Genomic DNA, 21,526 nt, shown 5'->3' on the forward strand with positions numbered 1-21,526 from the left:
AACCCTCCACAGTGCCTCACTCCATACTCCCCAATTGATCTCCCCTCCCAATTCCGCTTCCCATTTCTCCTTGATCTTCACCACCTGCTCGTCTCCCTGTCCCCCAGCCTCTTGTATATATCTCCAATTCTTCCCTCCCTTTCCACATTTGGAAGCAGCAGTCACTCCAGCAGGGTCTATCCCGACAACCTAGGGAACCCCTTTCAGACCTTTGTGCAAAGTTCCTAACCTGCAAAAACCTGAACTCACTCCCCTTTGGTATCTTTACCCTTCCCTTAGCTCTTCCATACTGGCTGACCCTTCCTCCAAATTCAGATCCCTCACGTTGACCAGCCGCACTTCCCTCCACCTCCTGTATAAACTATCCATTCCCCCCCCCCGGCTCAAACCCATGATTCTCGCACAGCAGCGTTTGTTCAGCCAATTTCCTAATCAGGTCAATAATCTGCCTTCAATTCAATTTTAGCTGGCAGAAGATGAGGCACTTTAATGGTAAAAGCCTAAAGGTGATTGAGCTAATTTGGCTTGGAAGCTGTACAGAAGGGTAGAGTCCTATTTATTATAGTTCAGCTGCCAATCCAAACCTGCTTAATCGCCAAGAGCACCTACTTCCACCTCCACATCACCCTTCTCCATTAATGCTGCATCTGCTGCCAAAATGCTCATCCTTGCCTTTCTTACTCTTGACTCGACTATTCCAAGTCTCCCGACTGACCCCTCAACATACACCTGAGCTATCCAAGTCATAGTCACCCATTACCTTGCACTCGCTGATCCATACTGATATTAAATGTCTTGATTTCAAATTTCCCATAATTGCTGTCAAAACCCTTCATGACCTCATCCCTCCCTATCTCTGTAATCATTTTGCAGCCCCATGTCCCTCTGAGAGCTGCATTCTTCCCATTCTGGCCTTGTGAATCTCCCATTTCCACAACCGGTGGCCGTGCCTTCGTCTCCCTCACATTCCTGCTTTAAGAAAAAGAAGATTTATAACGCTGGAGGCCATTCAGCCATCATATCTCTATTGGTCAAAAAATATCAATTGTCTAATCCCACTTTCCAGCCCTTAGGCCATAACCGAGGATTAGAGTTAGTCACTCCTCAAAACCGACCTCTTTCACCAAGCTTTTGACCAACCTCATAGTTTACATGGCTCAGTCACAAATTTTGCTTATTGACATTCCTCTGAAATGCTTTGGGATTTTTTTTATCATGTTACTGGTAAATGCCGTTTTTTTTGTAGTTTCAATTTGGCCTGATGAACCAGCTCATCTTTTCATGTTTATAAAACCGAAATTTGTAAATAGAAGCCACTTGTTAATTTTGGATGTATTCTGCAGGAGCTGATGTTCAAATTACACATGCGATTCATCGAAGATGGAAGATGGAAGCTTATGCGGTTCTTTTCCTTCTGTCTGATATCTCGACAAGTGTCTTGTTGCACAGCAAGTGGACTTAGTTCAGGCGGCGAGTGAAGCAGAAAACAAGGACCAACTCCTTGAATGGTGAGACCCCGTTCAGGGATAGCTTTGCCACATTGGCCGCTGGGAAAAAGGGCAATATCGCATTTGCCGCTGGGTCGAAGGGCGTGTGGTCACATTGGCCGCTGGGAGGAAGGACGTGTGGTCACATTGGCCGCTGGGAGGAAGGACGTGTGGTCACATTGGCCGCTGGGAGGAAGGACGTGTGGTCACATTGGCCGCTGGGAGGAAGGGCGTGTGGTCACATTAGCCGCTGGGAAGAAGGGCAAGTGATCGCATTGGCCGCTGGGAAGAAGGGCAAGTGATCGCATTGGCCTCTGGGAGGAAGGGCGAGTGATTGCAGTGCGTTTTGGGTGTTTCTCTCCGGCTTGTCTGAATTTGGTCCGGTTTGAGCGACACAAAGTAACTGAAAATGGCGCTTCACATTCCCAAAGCTCCGGGCTTTGCCCAGATGTTAAAGGACGGCGCGAAGGTGCGTTGTTGAGATGATGGGAGGGAGGAAAGCGGGCCGGAGAAGTAAAAGTGTCGGCCCTTTCAGCGGAGCGCGTGTTGAGAAAGTTCCAGAACGAACGGGAAATGGCGGCCCCGGCCGCCGCACTGCAGTCAGGAACCCCCCCCCCCCCGGGTTGGGGTCGGTGTTGGGGACCCAAAATCAGTGAAGCCCGTGTTTGTCCCGGGGCTGAGCGCGGGGGCGGCGTCTCCATGTGCGCGGGGTTGCCCGCGGCCTCGCGCCGGGAGCCGGCCCTTCCTTCCTCAGACCGGGGGAGAGGGAACTCCCAGGAAAGGGGCAGGATTGATGCTGGATTTAAAACCGCCAATCCAGTTTATAAGCAGAATGGAGTGGGTGGGGTGGATTTTTAAAAAAATAAAACGGGAGAGGTAAATATAATTGTCATATGAATGAGGATCATACTTCAGCTGGAATTATAACTGCTCTCAGTTTATTAAAGCTGAGGTGTAGGTTAATTGTCAGAAGCCCTAACGAGTACTGTTCATCCCCTTTGCTGAGGGTTGGCAGTATTTGCTGAATTGTATAGTTTACGTTGTAAAATGAGCTTGTTCAGCAAGATTTCTTGCTTCCAAGTCTTTTTCACCGCCAGTGACGAAGTGGGTGAGTTTGGAATGACTACAAGATGGCGGTATTTCAGTTTAGTTTTGGTTAAAACCAAACATCATTTGAACCTGTGTTAATGTGATCGAGCACAAATTTTACGCTTTGCAAACCAGTTAGATCGACTTAACAGCTGCCTTCAGTCTTGCTCTTGCAGAGTTAGAAGTTAAATAACAATTGTTAGCACTTCATCCCCACAGTGGACAAGAATACTGGCTTAGTTGCAAGTTTGATGTTCATTTGGCTTTAACCTGTCAATTTGTGGTAGCAGTTTCTTGAGAGAGGTCTGTCAGTACACTCTCCTGTCCATCATGCCATAAAAATCTGAAATACTTACGTACCTGTGCAAAATAGGCAAACAACTGACTTCTGTATCATCCATTTATATGTAGGAAGACACTGTAAAGTGCTTTAAAGAGGATAAACAGACACTGAGCAGAAGGTCAATGAAAGCATGTTCCAAACATAATTTGAGGGTTTGAAAGCACAGAAATAACTCATAAGGTGGTAGGAATTAGTGGAAGTTGTCAGAATTTTACAGCACAGAAAGAGGCGCATTGTGCCTGTGCCGGCCATCAAGCACCTATCCTAATCCCATTTCCAGCATTTGATCTGTAGCCACATATGCTATGGTTCTTCAAATGCTCATCTAAATGCTGTGAGAGTTCCTGCCTCTTATCACCCTTTCGGGCAGTGAGTTCCAGATTCCCACCATCCTCTGTGTGAAGAAGGTTTTCATCAAATCCTCTCAAAATCTGGTACCCATTACCTTAAATCTACTAAAAGTTTATTTTTATCTACCCTAAATATGGCCCTCATTTTCTATATCTCAACAAGGTCTCCCCTCAGCCTTCTCTGCTGGAAGGAGAACAACCCGAGCCTCTCTTCATAGCTGAAACACTCCAGCCCAGGCAACATCCTGATCAATCTTCTCTGCACTCTTTCTAGTGGTGAGGGTGCTCCGACAGTGATGGGGCTGAGGGACAAAGGCATGTGTAAAAGGCCAGTGATGTTGGCTGCAGCTAGGGTCCGAATGAGGGAAATGACTAAATTCAGTGTGTTATGGGAACCAATAAAAATCAAGAATGATGGAGTGATGGATGAGTAGCTTTTGATATGGATCAGGATATAGGCTAGGGTTTTAGGTGTGTTTGGGGCTTATACCTGAGGCCAGCAAGGCTGGATTTGAAGCAGTCCTATTTGGATGCAACGTATTTAACCAGTAAATGGAGTATGGAAGGTGTGTAAGTTTTTAATGAGGGCATGTTGGCAGTTGCATATGTTGTCAATAACCCTTGATGTAGATACTGTCACTGGTTTGCAAAGCAGTTGCAATTTCATACACTGGTGAAATCCAGAGAGTGCTGCAGAGATTAATGTCAAGAATGTTGAATGTTTTTTTGTGCTTTGTCTGTGGTAGTTGCTCCCATAGTGGAAAATGATAGAGGACCCCAGTAGAAACTAATGGGAAATAAATTAATACCTTTTTATTGACTATATAAGTCTGTAGCTGACTTCTGATTGCTGATGGTGTGTAGAACATGCTGGAAATTACTCAGCAGGTCAGGCAACATCTATAGTGAGAGAAACTGAGTTAGTGCTTTCCTACCGGCATGCATAATAAGTGGGATGCTTATATTTTATTCCATATATTCTGTACAGTAATTTTATCACTAGTTAATTACATTTTGACCCAGGGTCATTTTTCACAATGAGTATATGTGGTAATTCTGCAAGCTATAATTGTTATCTGTATATTTTCAGCACCTTTCAGGCTTGGAGGAGGCAGTGTACCGGAATATTCAAGCTTGCAAGGAGCTGGCTGAAACTACCCGTACAGCTTACGGTCCAAATGGTATGATTATGTTACTTTGTGCAATTCTAGGAAAAGTGCTTTCTTATTGGTTGTTTTATGGATGCTCTTATACTGATGGACTTGATATTTGTATAGGAATGAATAAAATGGTCATCAATCATGTGGAGAAACTTTTTGTTACCAATGATGCTGCTACTATACTGCGAGAATTGGAGGTACGTGGTCAATAAAAGAACAGAGCCCATTTAATGACATTTTAGTACCAATTTGGCAATTATTACTAGCATTAGCTGTTGTATGTGTGCAAAGTACAGCTGTAACTGACAAGTTAGGGAACCATTAATCAAGTGACAGAGGCTGGTTGAAGAAATTTTGTGTTTTGTGCCTGCAATTTTTGCAAGCTTGGATTTTTTTTCAATAACATAAGTGATAAATGCTGGCATGAATAATATTTTCATTGCATCCCATTCAGAATTCCTGATAAAACCCAAATCATTCCACCTGTTGATGCGCTCTTTCAGGTGCCCTAATTTACTTTCCCAAATTCCTTTGCAGAGCGAAAATCAAGTGTTGATGATAAATATTTTATAGACCTTTGCTCCTTTTAGTAGATAGCATCAGTTGACCCTGAATCAACCATCTTTTCATTCTATATATTCATTGATCTTTCTGGTGGAGAGATCACTAACCTTGATTAAGGCTTGTTTATTTTCTTTGTGCCCCCTTTATAGTTCCTTTGTGTCCCCTCTTAGTCCTATGATCACAGCCCATGATAAAGAATTTGCTTATTTCCACTTGTTTAAAATCCTCATCCTTGTGTTCAAATTTCACGATGGACCCGCCCCTCCCTTTTTTCTTTTACCTCCTCCAGCTCCACAACCCACAAATGTGCCTCTATTCCCTTCAATTCGGGCCTTTCTTCGCTCCACCTTTAACAACTTTGCCTTCAGCTGTCTGGATCATAAATGTCTTGAGTTCCCTCCCTGAATCTTTTCGTACTTCTATTTCCTCCTTTAGGATGCTCTCTAAAACCTGCCACGTTGTGGCTTGCTGTCAAATCTTGTTTGATCATTTGTGTGAAGTATCTTGAAAGGTCTGCCTGAAAGGCTGTATAAATACAAGCTGTTCTTCACATCTTCTGTACCCTTGAGATGTATTCATCTGTTTTTGTTCTGTAGCAGTAGTAAGCCTAGTCACTTGAACCATTTTTCATAATCCTAACTGCCCAAAGGATGGAAACTTATTTAAACAAATATGAATCCATCTAGATTTTTGGTGATTCTCCCATCCAATGAATCCAATTAACTGTTTGTTGGATACAGGTTCAGCATCCTGCTGCAAAGATGTTGGTAATGGCCTCCCACATGCAGGAACAAGAGGTCGGAGATGGAACAAATTTTGTGCTCGTTTTTTCTGGCGCTCTGCTGGATCTAGCTGAGGAACTTCTGCGAATGGGTCTTTCGGTCTCTGAGGTGGGTGGATTTTAAAAAACAAACAAACCTGGAGTTTCCCCTTCATGGTTTTGACGTATGTTTTGCAATGTTCAAAGCTTGAGAAACAGATATCAAATAAATGAACCTAGTGCAATGTTTTCAATGTGATGGACACTTGTGGTCATAAATGTGTATGCTAATTGGCTCTGGCCAAAGTATATGTTGAATGTCTTTCTATAACTTCTGTGTTTGGGGTACTTGAATAGTGAGCCAGACAGTTCCAAGTTGCTGACAATCTGGTTGAGGGTGGTCCGAATTTTACTTCACTGGTTTGGCCGTGATTCAGTTTTGTGAGCCCAGAGGGGTTGCAAAGTACTTTCCTTGGCATTTATGCCTCTGTTGGATAAGGCTATGCTTTTGGATTCAATAAGAGTCTATGTGCTTGACGGTGCTGTAGATTACTGCTATGACCAATAAGCAAAAATTCAAACGTTAACTTAAATTTAGCTGGATTGCTATTTTTGTTGAGGGAAGAATAAACATGCCTTGGGCAAAAAAATGTTTTCAATTTGATTGTTTTGACTGTACAGGTAATAGAAGGCTATGAGGCAGCGTCCAAAAAGGCTCTAGAGATCCTTCCAGACCTGATCTGTTCCTCTGTCAAGAACCTGCAGGATGTAGATGATGCATTGCCTGTCATTCGAAGTGCTGTAATGAGTAAACAATATGGCAATGCCGATTTCCTGTGCAAGCTAATTACACAAGCGTGTGGTATGTTTGGTTGGGAACAATATTACACATTTAAAAAAACACTTCAATGTCAAGAAGCATGTTCGATTATATTGAAAGCCTATACAGTAATTGTTATGTTTTCCTTTCAGTATCTATCTATTCAGAATCCGGACATTTTAATGTGGACAATATTAGAGTTTGCAAAATCCTGGTGAGTCATGGGTGAAACAAACATTTTGTTACTGTAGCATTAAACTTGCTATAATGTACATTTTAAAAATGGGAATAAAGACTTTTTCAGTTTTTGGTTACTTCTCGGACTGAGATCAGCTAGTCTGTTTGCAGCCTTGTTGCAACATTCTGACCTCTCATTCACTAAGATGGCCTATTTCCACCTCCATAATTTTGCTCCTATCTCAGTTCATTTGCTTTGGAAACCCTTAGTCTTTTGTTGCTTCTAAACTTGACACTTCCAACTCACTCCTGGCAGGTGGCCCACATTCTGCCTTCCATAAACTTGAGGGCACCCATATTTCTGCTGCCAGTCCAAGTCGCACTGGGTCCTGTGGCCCCTATGCTTGGTGACCTACATTGGCTCCCAATGTCCCGATTTTGAAATTCTCATCCTTGTTTTCAAATCACTTAGGGCCTTGCTCGTCTCTAGTTCCATAATCTCCAAGATATTTGTTCTCTAATTCTAGCTTTGGTGCGTCCCTGATTTTAATTGCTCCACTGTTGGTGACAGCGTCTTCAGTTGTCCAGGCCCTAAGCTCTAAAATTCACTACCTACGCCTTTACCTATATAGCCTCTGCTGTGCTTTCCTCCTCTAAGGCATTGCTTAAAACTTAGTTCTTTGACCGAGATTCTGACCATCTGACATATTCTTATTTGGTTCAATGTCATGTTTTATTTTATAATACTCCTGTGAAATGCCTTGGGATATATTATTACATTAAAGGGGCTGTACAAATACAAGTTCTTGCTGCTGTAGCATAAAGATTTTATTGAATTAAATTGTAGAAACTCTGCAGAACATTACATTACAGTGGTAACCTGACCACAAAAGGGTAGTCGAAACGTGTTGAAGGTTAATCTTCAATATATATATATAAAAATAGCAAAGTTTAAAATCCAGTATGGACTCAAACATGAGCAGTTAGTTAAACATTGAAATAAGCGACTGAGAAGAATCTGAACTAACTTTTGATAAATCCAAATATACACCGTTAACAACTAATGATGTCGCTGCACTTACTGATGACATCTACAGTGGAATAAATAAGATGCATGAAAACATTTAAAATTACAAATTTTAATTTTAGCTTGAATGGATGGTCATTGGCAGAAATATTTGTAATTAAACAACATCACAGTGGCTTGATTGGGAAGGGCATAGTGTGACGTTGATGTATTTATTTTTTTTATTTTAGGGATCTGGTGTGTTTACTTCATCAGTGCTCCACGGCATGATTTTCAAACGGGAAACCGAGGGGGATGTTACCTCTGTCAAAGATGCCAAAATAGCAATATATTCTTGTCCTTTTGACTGCATGGTAACGGAGACAAAGGTACCATAGTTTAGATTTTTTATTAACCTTTCAAAATCATACGATATTTCTGAACTGTAAGCCATTTTTATACTGGACGAAAGATCTAGATTGCAAAATACTAGGTGTTTTAAAAGACTGTCCATGAAAATCCTCACAGTACATTGATGGCATGCTAGTTTTTAATGTTGTGATTTTGATACTATATTATGCTCAAAGTGGAGTTGTTTAATCTGAATTTTAAATTTGAATGCCAAAGTAGAATTACTGTAAATAAACCTGAAGTAAGAAGTAAGTTTCATTCATTTCCACTAGTCTGTTGCTTCTCCCTGAATCAGTCTTGTACTGTCTGAAAATGTCTTTTGTGTCGCACTTGGTGTGGAGGTATTAGACTTGATAGCAATACTCTCCATCTGTTTCATAATAGTACCTGTTAAGGTGTCTGCAGCCAGAACCTCCAGCCTTTAGGCTGCTGACTCATCAAGTGCCACACATGTTGCCCATTTTGATCACTTCCTGCATTACTACCTGTGCATGGAGAACCTGATTATGGCTGTAGTGGATATTGATGCTGCCGATATCTCTCGCCTGCTATATTGCAGTTTTCGGGTAGGAGGATTTGGGTATAGAGATCAGTTTCCCCATGTAAAAGAAAATAGTTATGACTGTTATGCGAACCTTGAGTTGTAACAGTGAAGCAGTGATCTTGGTGATTCGGATACGTCTTTTATTTAATTTAATTTAAAATATTTTAATTTGTGTTATTTTGCACACTGGAGATGGGAGAGCTGCAGCATGTTTGCCTTAATTTAGCAGTAGTCACATTTGTGGGCAGCATGGGAGCATTGTTTAGCGCTGTGGCTTCACAGCTCCAGGGTCCCAGCTCGATTCCCTGCTGGGTCACTGTCTGTGTAGAGTCTGCACGGTCTCCCTGTATCTGCGTGGGTTTCCCTATGGTGCTCCGTGTCCTCCCACAGTCCGAAGATGTGCAGGTTAGCTGGATTGGCCATGCTAAATTGCCCTTGCTGTCCAAAATGATTGAGATGCGGGTTATTGGGTTAGGGGGATAAGTGAGGACTTGCGTGGATCGGTGCATGCTCGATGGGCCGAATGCCCTATGTATATTCTTGGATAACCTAAACCCTTTCTGACAGTAATTTGTTAAATTTCACTGGACATTATGCAAAGACCCTCAGCACATTCTGTATTGATCCAAGGTGCTGCTGAGTACAATTATCGCTAGAAGTAGAAATTACAGAGGAAGTGAACAATCTTATTTTTTTGCAGGGCACAGTTTTGTTAAAAAGTGCAGATGAATTGATGAGTTTCAGCAAAGGAGAGGAGGATCTCATGGAAGTTCAGGTGAAGGCGATAGCAGATGCTGGTGTTAATCTAATCGTAACTGGAGGGAAAGTAGCAGACATGGCTTTGCATTATGCGAACAAGTATCAGCTGATGGTGGTTAGGTAAGTGCCTTTATAAATTAGCTTTTGCTTCATGCTGAGAGGCAGATCTGAGTGTTCCATTAGAATACAGTGAATGTGCTAATATTGATCAGTTTTTTTTTAAAAACTTCATTACTTATAAATGTATATTATGCATAAAGGTGGGGTGGTTTAGCTTGGTTTGCTGGACAACTGGTTCGTGATGCAGAATGAAGTCAATAGTGCAAGTTAAATTCCCGTACTGGCTATGGCTATTCACGAAGGCCCGCCTTCTCAGCCTTGCCCCTCACCTGAGGTGTGGTGATCCTTAGGTTAAATCACCACCGATCAGCTCTCCCCCTCAAAGGGGAAAGCAGCCTATGGTCATCAGGGACTATAGTGACATTACTTACTTTATATTATGCATATAGGCAATCCATTCAGTATTTCAAGAAAAAAATCTATTTGGTGAAAGTTTTCGCATTCAATTGGTATTAAAACTTCTGGACCTGTACTGAGGCACTTAGTAAAGTTTGCATGTGGATGATAGGTTTAGGTATGGCTGCAGTGCTGTCAGTCAGATAACAAATGCATACAAACTATTTAGCTGAGTTACCAGAACTGCAAGCACTTATGGCATGGTACGCAACAGGAACCACTGATCTTAATGGAGGAAAAATATTGTGGTGTGGGTAATTGTTTATCATGAGAAGTTTGAACAAGAATCAACATTGAGGCGGGAAATTGGCATTTCAAGAATGTGGTGATTCAGGTTATTTTAATTAGGTGTCAAAGTGCTCTATCAATTAGCTTTATATTTGATCATGAGTGGATTGGCCTTGCTATTGATTCTGATATGTCTGTTCGTGTAAGGTTTGAAATTAAAATCTAAATAAGTCTAAATGGCTTATCTTCGTGAACTCACCTGTGGTTGCCATTTTGGTTAACAGGTTAAACTCTAAATGGGATTTAAGAAGACTTTGCAAAACAGTAGGAGCTACAGCCCTTCCAAGATTGGTGAGTAGTATAGCAAATGCAATATCTTAATTGCATTTAACTTTTCAGTTTTACCAACAATCCGCTGTCGAGTGCCCCAGCAGTCCATAACTCACCCATACCCAGCATCACAGTTTCCGAAGTCAGATCGGCCTTCCTGAAAGCGATGGGCCTGGTCGTGCACTCAGCCGTCGCGGACATCTTTAACCTGTCCCTCCTCCACTCCGAGGTCCCCACCTGCTTCAAGAAGACCACCATTATACCGGTGCCAAAGAAGAACCAGGCAACGTGTCTCATGACTATCGTCCGGTGGCCCTGACTTCAGTCATAATGAAGTGCTTCGAGAGGTTGATCATAAAGTGCATCACCTCTTTACTCCCAGAACACCTTGATCCACTGCAATTCGCATACCACCGCAACCGGTTCACAGCAGACACCATTTTCCTGGCCCTACACTCATCCCTAGAGCATCTCGACAACAAGGACTCCTACATCAGATTCCTATTTATTGACTACAGCTCTACCTTCAACACCATAATCCCAGCCAAGCTCATATCAAAGCTCCAAAACCTAGGACTTGGCTCCCCACTCTGCAACTGGATCCTCAATTTTCTGACCAACGGACCACAATCAGTAAGAATGAACAACAACACCTCCTCCACAATGGCCCTGAATACCAGGGCCCTGCAAGGCTGCGTACTTAGCCCCCTACTCTACTCCCTGTACACACACGACTGCGTGGCAAAACTTGGTTCCAACTCCATCTATACGTTTGCTGATGATACGACCATAGTGGGCCGGATCTCGAATAACGACAAGTCAATACAGGAGGGTGATAGAGAACCTAGTGGAGTGGTGCAGCGACAACAATCTCTCCCTCAATGCCAGCAATACTAAAGAGCTGGTCATTGACTTCAAGAAGCAAAGTACTGTACACACCCCTGTTAGTATCAACGGGGCTGAGGTGGAGATGGTTAGCAGTTTCAAATTCCTAGGAGTGCACATCTCCCAAAATCTGTCCTAATCTACCCACGTTGACGCTACCACCAAGCACAACAGCGTCTACTTCTTCAGGAAACTAAGGACAATTGGCATGTCCACATTAACCCGTACCAATTTTTACAGATGCACCGTAGAAAGCATCCTATCTGGCTGCATCACAGCCTGGTATGGTAACTGCTCGGCCCAGGACCGCAAGAAACTTCAGAGATTCGTGAACACCGCCCAGTCCATCACACAAACCTGCCTCCCATCCATGGACTCCATCTACACCTCCCGCTGCCTGGGGAAAGCGGGCAGCATAATCAAAGACCCCTCCCACCTGGCTTACTCACTCTTCCAACTTCTTCCATCGGGCAGGAGATACAGAAGTCTGAGAACACGCATGAACCGACTCAAAAACAGCTTCTTCCCTGCTGTTACCAGACTCCTAAATGACCTTCTTATGGACTGACCTCATTAACACTACACCCTGTATGCTTCATCCGATGCCAGTGCTTATGTAGTTACATTGTATATCTTGTGTTGCAATATTATGTATTTTCTTTTATTCCCTTTTCTTCCCATCTACTTAATCTGTTGAGCTGCTCGCAGAAAAATACTTTTCACTGTACCTTGGTGCACGTGACAATAAACAAATCCAATCCAATGTTGTTTTAAATCTTTTTCAGACACCACCTACTCCAGAAGAAATGGGGTACTGTGACGGTGTTTATTTGTCAGAAGTTGGCGACACACAGGTGGTGATATTTAAGCATGGTGAGTTGTTTTGAACATGGATTATAAATGATTAATATGTTCATAGTACAATTTTCCCTGAAATCTATTGGAAAAATATATTTTAATATGGAAACTTTTGCTTCCTGTGCACTGAAATATGAGAGGTGATGTTCTTGGGTCAACAATAAGCTTATTCTCTTGATGAGCTCAATGAGTATTATATTCTCAAGACCTCTTTGATTCAGACACCTGTGAAAGCCTTGTCGGATGATGGTACAAACAATCACAAGTGATATAGTTCTGTCATCTTGTCATCAATAGTATATGTTTGTCACCTCTATTGCGAACCTGTTTTAAACTACTGACTACATTGGGGTAGTTCATCTCAGTCCTTCCTCTGAAATGAGTGAACATGTGCTACATAGTGTATTCCATGTATTTAATTATTTTTAAATCTACATTTTCCATGTTTGTGGATTTAAACACTGCACCAATTGAATAGGTAACAAAAATCTGTTTCAATGTCTAGAATATTTTCACGGTCACTTAAATATATTTCAATGAAATATACTTTTAAATGAAACACAAGTGACATAAACATTAATATGCTGTGCTGTGGGTGAGTTCAGTTTGGCTGTTGAGGTGTGTGGAAACCATTGATGTAATCTGTGGTCTGAGGCTACTTTCCAGGTAAAATAACATTTTTGGTTGCTTCAACTGTGCCTGGAATGGGTAGATATTTGCTCAGGCAAACAGGAACAAAAACTGCAAACGTTAAGCAGTCAGAATTTGTAGATAAATAAAAAGGTAAGTAAAGCTACGGGCATAGCACTTACAAAAGCTGAGAAAAAAATAAATGGGCACTTTGTCTGCCAAACCTTTCCCTCCTCCACCAAAAAGGTTGTTTTCTTGCTGTTTTTCTTTTTGTGAAAGGCTTGTTCATTTTGTTTCAGTTCTGACGAAGTTTCAAACAGTAACTTAAAAATAAAAAATAATTTGGGTAGCATTTTTCAAGACCACTGGACATCTCAATGCACTTTAGAGCCAATTAAGTACTTTTGGACCTGAAGCCTGTTGTAATGTCGGAAATGCGGTAGCTAATTTGACCTCGGTGAAATCCCATAAGCAGTAATGTTGAAATGACAATTTGTTCTTGTGATGTTGATTGAGGGTTAAACATTGGCAAGGGCACCTGGAATACCACCATTCCTCTTGAAATAGTGACGTTTTTACTTACACTCAAACGGGCAGATCAACATCTCATCCTAAACATAGCACTTCTGACAGTGCTATTCTCCCCAGTACTGCACTGAGTGTCAAACCTTGATTTTGTGCTCAAGCCCTGGGTTGGGACTTGAACCTGGAACCTTGTGATGTAGAGGCGAGTGTGCTGCTACTAATTGAGTTACAGCTGACAGTCTTTCAAAGCATTATACTGGATCCCTAGTTGTTCTGTGAAAACTTGACCATAATCTGTCATTTACAGAAAATATAAAACAGCAATTTTTGTTCCTGCTTTTGATTGGCCATGCATTGACTTTCATTTTTAAGTGTGTCTTGTAGTGCTTTTTTTATTTGTGTATTTACAATTCCACTACAGCTTGGAAGTGTGGAAATTTTTCTCATGCAAAAAATGAACTTGAAGTTGTACTTTGAGCCAGTTACTGTACTCATTATCAATTTTAATAGAAGGCAACTAATCCATATCGGTCTTCTCCATGACCTATAACCTGACATATATTGTAGAGATTGCCCAAATTTGCACACGAGATTCGATGTCCTAAAATGAATGTTTTTCTGCACATCACATAAGCTTCTACTCAGAATTGTCTTTTTCTACTTCCTAGATTGGGCAAAAATGAAACCGTTATCTACTACAACATAACCCCTAATTGTTGGATTATGCCTTATTACAGAGAACGAAGATGGAGCAATTTCCACAATTGTAGTCCGTGGTTCTACAGATAACATAATGGATGATGTTGAGAGGGCAGTCGATGATGGTGTCAACACTTTTAAAGTTCTCACAAGGGTATTGTATACTGGGCACTTCAAGTCTATTGGAATATTTCACTTCTTTCTAATTAAGGGACAATTTAGCATGGCCAGTCCACCTGCCCTCCACATCTTTGGGTTGTGGGGGTGAGACCACGCAGACGGGGACACAGACAGTGACCAGGGCTGGGATCGAACCTGGGTCCTCGGTGCTGTGAGGCTGCAGGGACCACCATGCCACCCCGGAGTATTTCCACTGCTAATGCTTTTCTGCCGGGTCTTTGGATATTGGATCTGTGTATGTGATCATCCAAGGTTTACATGATATGTGAAGACTTGAAACTTATTGTTGGAAGCTGGTGGGTTGATAATTGAAGTAAGAATGTCTAATTTCCTTCACTTCTTCAGCTGTATGTCGAAATATCTATGGAACACAAGTTGACCAAGTATTCTCTAATTTAGGGATTATAAATTAGTTTTTCATCTTTCGACTGGTTTTGCTTCTGCTGTGAGGGCAACTCAGTATATACAGTTTCTGACTTCCTTCCTGGTTTTGACTGGATGAGTAATAGGACTTACATTCCCGTAGATCCTTGTATTTCACTTAACATTCATTGCACAGTTTAACTTGTTCAGATGTACTTTCTAATTAATTAATCAATACATAATTTATAGGATAAACGCTGTTTACCAGGTGCAGGAGCAACTGAGATTGAGCTGGCAAAACGGATCACAACTTACGGAGAGGTATGGAAGAAAACTATCAGTTTTAAATTTTAAGGAATTTGCAGTAAGGAATTAATAATTGATTCTTTTATTTATTTTCAGTCATGTCCTGGTCTTGAGCAATATGGCATCAAGAAATTTGCAGAAGCTTTTGAAAGTATTCCACGAGCTTTGGCTGCGAACTCGGGCATTCGGGCGAATGAAATAATTTCAAAATTGTATGCAGTACATCAGGAAGGAAACAAAAACATTGGATTTGATATTGAGGTAATTCATTGGCCTTTGCAGCAGTTACTGATATTCTGAATGGAATGCCTTTGGGTTCAGTCTTGCGTCCTCACCAGTGGTAGATGCACTGTCTTTGTCTCTGGAACCTTGACTAGCATCTAGCGCAAACAGATGGATTGAAAATCTCTTCAACCATCTCATGTACAGATCCTACATGAATTTAGTTTGGCTCGTGTTTTGGTGGATGGAAATTGGCACCATAAAATAAATGTGATTTACATAGAACATAGAACGATACAGCGCAGTACAGGCCCTTCGGCCCTCAATGTTGCACCGACATGGAAAAAAACTAAAGGCCATCTAACCTACACTATGCCCTTATCATCCATATGCTTATCCAATAAACTTTTGAATGCCCTCAATGTTGGCGAGTTCACTACTGTTGCAGGTAGGGCATTCCACGGCCTCACCACTCTTTGCGTAAAAAACCCACCTCTGTCCTATATCTATTACCCCTCAATTTAAGGCTATGTCCCCTCGTGCTAGCCACCTCCATCCGCGGGAGAAGGCTCTCGCTGTCCACCCTATCTAACCCTCTGATCATTTTGTATGCCTCTATTAAGTCACCTCTTAACCACCTTCTCTCTAACGAAAACAACCTCAAGTCCATCAGCCTTTCCTCATAAGATTTTCCCTCCATACCAGGCAACATCCTGGTAAATCTCCTCTGCACCCGTTCCAAAGCTTCCACGTCCTTCCTATAATGAGGCGACCAGAACTGTGCGCAATACTCCAAATGCGGCCGTACTAGAGTTTTGTACAACTGCAACATGACCTCATGGCTCCGGAACTCAATCCCTCTACCAATAAAGGCCAACACACCATAGGCCTTCTTCACAACCCTATCAACCTGGGTGGCAACTTTCAGGGATCTATGTACATGGACACCGAGATCCCTCTGCTCATCCACACTACCAAGAATTTTACCATAAGCCAAATATTCCGTATTCCTGTTATTCTTTCCAAAGTGAATCACCTCACACTTCTCCACATTAAACTCCATTTGCCACCTCTCAGCCCAGCTCTGCAGCTTATCTATGTCCCTCTGTAACCTGCAACATCCATCCGCACTGTCTACAACGCCACCGACTTTAGTGTCGTCTGCAAATTTACTCACCCATCCTTCTGCGCCCTCCTCTAGGTCATTTATAAAAATGACAAACAGCAACGGCCCCAGAACAGATCCTTGTGGTACGCCACTCGTAACTGAACTCCATTCTAAACATTTCCCATCAACTACCACTCTCTGTCTTCTTTCAACTAGCCAATTTCTGATCCACATCTCTAAATCACCCTCAATCCCCAGCCTCCGCATTTTCTGCAATAGCCGACCGTGGGGCATCTTATCAAACGCTTTACTGAAATCCATATACACCACATCAACTGCTCTACCCTCGTCTACCTGTTCAGTCACCTTCTCAAAGAACTCGATAAGGTTTGTGAGGCATGACCTACCCTTCACAAAACCATGCTGACTATCCCTAATCATATTATTCCTATCTAGATGATTATAAATCGTATCTTTTATAATTCTCTCCAAGACTTTACCCACCACAGACGTTAGGCTCACCGGCCTATAGTTACCGGGGTTATCTCTACTCCCCTTCTTGAACAAAGGGACCACATTTGCTATCCTCCAGTCCTCTGGCACTATTCCTGTAGCCAATGATGACCTAAAACTCAAAGCCAAAGGCTCAGCAATCTCTTCCCTGGCTTCCCAGAGAATTCTAGGATAAATCCCATCAGGCCCCGGGGACTTATCTATTTTCACCTTGTTCAGAATTGCCAACACTTCTTCCCTACGCACCTCAATGCCATCTATTCTAATAGCCTGGGTCTCCGCATTCTCCTCCACAATATTATCTTTTTCCTGAGTGAATACTGACAAAAAGTATTCATTTAGTATCTCGCTTATCTCCTCAGCCTCCACACACAACTTCCCACCACTGTCCTTGACTGGCCCTACTCTTACCCTAGTCATTCTTTTATTCCTGACATACCTATAGAAAGCTTTTGGGTTTTCCTTGATCCTACCTGCCAAAGACTTCTCATGTCCCCTCCTTGCTCCTCTTAGCTCTCTTTAGATCCTTCCTCGCTTCCTTGTAACTATCAAGCGCCCCAACTGAAACTTCACGCCTCATCTTCACATAGGCCTCACATAGATGTGGATTTATTATATCAGCTGGCGAAAGATGGGCTGATTAGAATGGGACTTTTGATCTGACTGCTGCTTTATGTAGTGCTATAAGTAGTGGTTACGTTTCTTTAACTTTATTGAACATTAACTCCAAACTCATAACCAGCACTCTATATTCATGTGATTTAACTCAAAACAATTCACTGCATTTTAATGCATGGAAACTGCTGTTTCTGCTTGCGAGCTGAATAATTTCATTCACGGTTTTGTGTTAATTATCATGTGTTGCATAATCTATTATGTGAATGATTTGTGCATCTGGCACCAGACTGATAAGTCTTTCCATGAAGTCCTGATGCCACAGTATTGTTACTTACCAAAACTAGTCCCAAGTGGCCATTTTACATTGAATTTACAGTGCAGAAGGGGGCCATTCAGCCCATCGAGTGCACCGGCCCTTAAGGACATAAGCCCCACGCCTCCAACTCTACCCCTTCATCCCTGTAATCCAGTAACCCCACCTCATCTTTTTGGACACTAAGGGCAATTTAGAATGGCCAATCCACATAAACCGCACATCTTTGGACTGTGGGAGGAAACCCACGCACGGGGGAACTTGCAGACTCCACACAGACAGTGACCCAAGCCAAGAATCAAACCTGGGACCCTAGAGCTGTGAAACAACTGCTACCATGCTGCTAATTTTGGTTTTGTATTGTCAGCCAAAAACTAAAAATATACGAAGGAGTTACTTCAAAAAGTACATCTTGTTGAAACTGGTAGGTATTGTAATTTTAGTAGCATCATGGATTAAAAACGCTAAGCCTGGTCATGGTGATTTATCAGTTTTTTCAAAAAAGAAACCCCGGTAATTGTTTTCCATCCTAAAATGGTTAAGTTGTGGCTGATTTTATTTTTTTTTCTATCATATTCTTGTTTTCAGGGTGAAGGTTCAGGCCTGAAGGACATGCTTGAAGCTGGAATATTAGACCCATACTTGGTTAAATACTGGGGAATAAAGCTGGCTACAAATGCTGCTGTAACTGTTCTAAGAGTAGACCAGGTGAGTAGATGCTTCCAGAGTGATGATGGTGTACTTGAAAGATTTTGAATCTCTGTTGCTTCTGTTATACAAATAGTCTGCTTTAGGTTTCATTGTGCGTGCCAGAGTTTGGCATTTTGAGAATATACAGCTACAAGCCTAGATCCCAGAAATTAATTTTGGTATTTAAGTCTTTTGCAGCACTTTGTGCAAGATTTGAAAATATTAACTTGCCCAAGTGCCGATTCTTCTTGGATGAGCTTCAGAATGTCACCGAGTTATGGGATGTCTTTGTCTAATATGACACGTGCACTTCTGGCAAGGTGCAATGGATTGCAGTTGGGAGTGGGAGCCTCGGTTATTTTTGAACTGTTTCTTTGTATCCAAATGCCAATTGTGGATATTATGTCTGTGTGGTTTCCTCCCACAGTCCAAAGATGTGCAGATTAGGTGGATTGGTCATGCTAAATTGCCCATAGTATCCAAAATTGTATTTAGTGTTGGGTGGGGTTGTGGGGATACGGTGGAGGTGTGGGTTTGGGTAGGGTGCTCTTTCCAAGAGCTGGTGCAGACTCTGGGCCGAATGGCCTCCTTCACTGTCAATTCTATGAAATCTATGAAATCAGCTAATTTGGCATTAATTAACGTACAATTTTCTGATCTCTGACTCACAGATACATGACTTTCAAGCAGAACTTTCAAAGAAGCAATACTTTGAAATGTAGGGTGAATGGCATTAAACATGGAATTGATATTCCATAATAGGATGATCCACAGCAACCATTAATTAATTTTCAGGTGTCTGTTTCTGATCTTCCTCCTAAGATCATTAATTTGAGAAATTTTGGAAGGGGAGTAGCTGTAATGAATACTCATTTTTTTGGCACATAGTAGTGGTGAGCCTAAAACAATAGAGAGGAATGCAGGGACACTTGTGGAATAATTGTTTCGACATAGCCCCAAACAAAAAGCACAGTTAAGTGGGCTTGTAGTCAAATGCTTGCCAGTGCTGTTTGAGTTGAGGAAATCGTGATATAAAAATTTTTCCCACCACCATCCTCGAGTGCAATATAAGTGGTAGAAATATTGTCAGGTTGCTGTCTTTTTCATGATTGTTCGGGTGCAATTTCTAATCGAAGTATTTGTATAGAGTAGCTCTATAATAAGATTTTAGAATTTGATTTGTAAGATGCATTCATTTCAACATAAATGACCTTTTCCTTTTTAAACAGGAATTAAATTATTTGCTATTGATCTTGGCCTCATTCAATATTTTTTGTAAGGTAATTTACTTGAATGGAATCACAAAATACAGTGCATTTATAAATTATTTTGTAGCTTAAAAAATTATATTTTGTTTTTATACATCTACACAAAATGTACCAGTTTTTTTATGTTAATACTTTAGTGATTGAAATGGCAACAGCAGGTGTTATGGGCCAAGGTTTTGAGAACCCCCAAGTGTATCATGGAGTTCACCTGGCCCACAACTTTTAATAGATTGTGGTATGGAGAGCACACAGCCCACTCTACAGGTGTGGTACAGCAGAAATGGAAAAGGTTTTTTTAAACTAAATGTTTATTCTATGAACTCCAGTTAACCTTTTTAAAACAAACAGTGAACATCTTAGCAACCAGTAAATCAAATACACCCCCCAAAGAATACAACACTAAGTAATCTGTATGCTGTCCTTTTAACACCCAGAAGACTTAACAAACCTTTAAACAGAAGCACATTAGGGTTTACATTCAATACTGAAAACATTTATAATTTGAATTCACCAAATGATCGAGAGATAGTCCTTCATGGCAGGGAGATCAACAGTACAGCTGCAACACACTGAAAAACAAAACCAAAAAGACAGACACACCCAAGCTTTTCTCAAAGTGAAACTAAAAAGCAGAACCAGAGTTCAGCTCCACCCACACTCTGACATCACTGCAGTAACATGAGCAGCCAAACATTTCTTAAAGCGACATTCTCATGACAGGTGAAAACTGCGTATAGTGGCTAGGAGAATTGAAGTCCAGAATGGCTGTGCGTGGACAATCATTGTTCATTTGAGGACAAAATGCACAAAAACGTCATATTATTTGTTCTGAGTTAATAAATCGATGCAAAATGTGTTCTATCATTTGTTGTCCAAGTTAAGGTTTAGATCTGCACAAGGGCTTTATAAATAACTGTATATTGTAGTCCATCTCTAAATAATGAGATTTTTTTTCTGCATAACTCCAGATTGCTGCCATCTCTACTTTTGCATTTTATTGAATATATTTGAAACTTTTAGTTGCTTCATAAACTGGTTGAAGTGATTAATGCAGAATATGATGTAAAAATATTGCACTCTTACCTGCAAAAGCTTAAATAATTTATTTATTTTTTCATGAACTGCTCCACAGACTTTTATTTGCTCTTCTGTTGAGAGCTGTGCAAATCTGAAACTTTGCTGGTCTTTTTATGATCAATACCCTCAATGCTTTTTTTTCGTTGCAGATAATAATGGCAAAACAGGCAGGTGGACCCAAACCTCCAGCACAGAAGAAAGACTGGGATGATGATGATGATCAAAATGACTGAACAGATTTAACCACCTAGGAATTAATTTTTACCAATTAATGTATGTACTGAGCAGAAGCCCTACTTTGTAGTACAAATTGGTTCTGTTGAGTTTCGTTATTTATGCAGCTTGTTCACTATGAAACACAAATTTGACTTATGATACACAAACTTGTGGCATTATGCCAAAGGGTCAGAAAATACTGGTACTGTTCTGTCTAATAAAGGCTTTGGACGACCAAAATATTGCCTGTCTTTTTTTTTGTTAATTTGTAAATGATACAAGGAAAATCAATCTTTTGGTACTTAGTTTCAAGGATATGGTGCTCGTGTATTAAAATGAAATATCACAAGTGGTACGGTGCAGAAAGATGCCATTTGGCCTGTTGTGTGCACTCGTTCTCCAAAAGAGATTTGATTTAGTGCCATTCTCCTGTTTTTTCCCCATACCCCTACACATTGTTTCTATTCAATAATGGTTTCATGTCCTCTTGAATGGCTCTACAGTATTAAAT

At 41.3% G+C, this 21,526-nt stretch overlaps 1 protein-coding gene across 1 annotated transcript; it reads left to right on the forward strand.

Moving 5' to 3' along the window:
* The first annotated feature begins 1,763 nt into the window (after positions 1-1,763).
* Positions 1,764-21,255, forward strand: cct8 (chaperonin containing TCP1, subunit 8 (theta)). The gene is made up of 15 exons (XM_038802369.1): positions 1,764-1,956; positions 4,360-4,450; positions 4,547-4,626; positions 5,734-5,883; positions 6,435-6,615; positions 6,726-6,787; positions 8,008-8,145; positions 9,412-9,590; positions 10,499-10,565; positions 12,215-12,302; positions 14,180-14,295; positions 14,934-15,005; positions 15,087-15,251; positions 18,353-18,472; positions 20,949-21,255. Exons 1-15 carry the CDS (start codon positions 1,897-1,899, stop codon positions 21,030-21,032), a joined length of 1,653 nt encoding a protein of 550 aa, XP_038658297.1. The 5' UTR covers positions 1,764-1,896; the 3' UTR covers positions 21,033-21,255.
* The last annotated feature ends 271 nt before the right edge of the window (positions 21,256-21,526 follow it).

Source organism: Scyliorhinus canicula, chromosome 7 (genome assembly GCF_902713615.1).
Source record: "Scyliorhinus canicula chromosome 7, sScyCan1.1, whole genome shotgun sequence".
Lineage (NCBI taxonomy): Eukaryota > Metazoa > Chordata > Chondrichthyes > Carcharhiniformes > Scyliorhinidae > Scyliorhinus > Scyliorhinus canicula.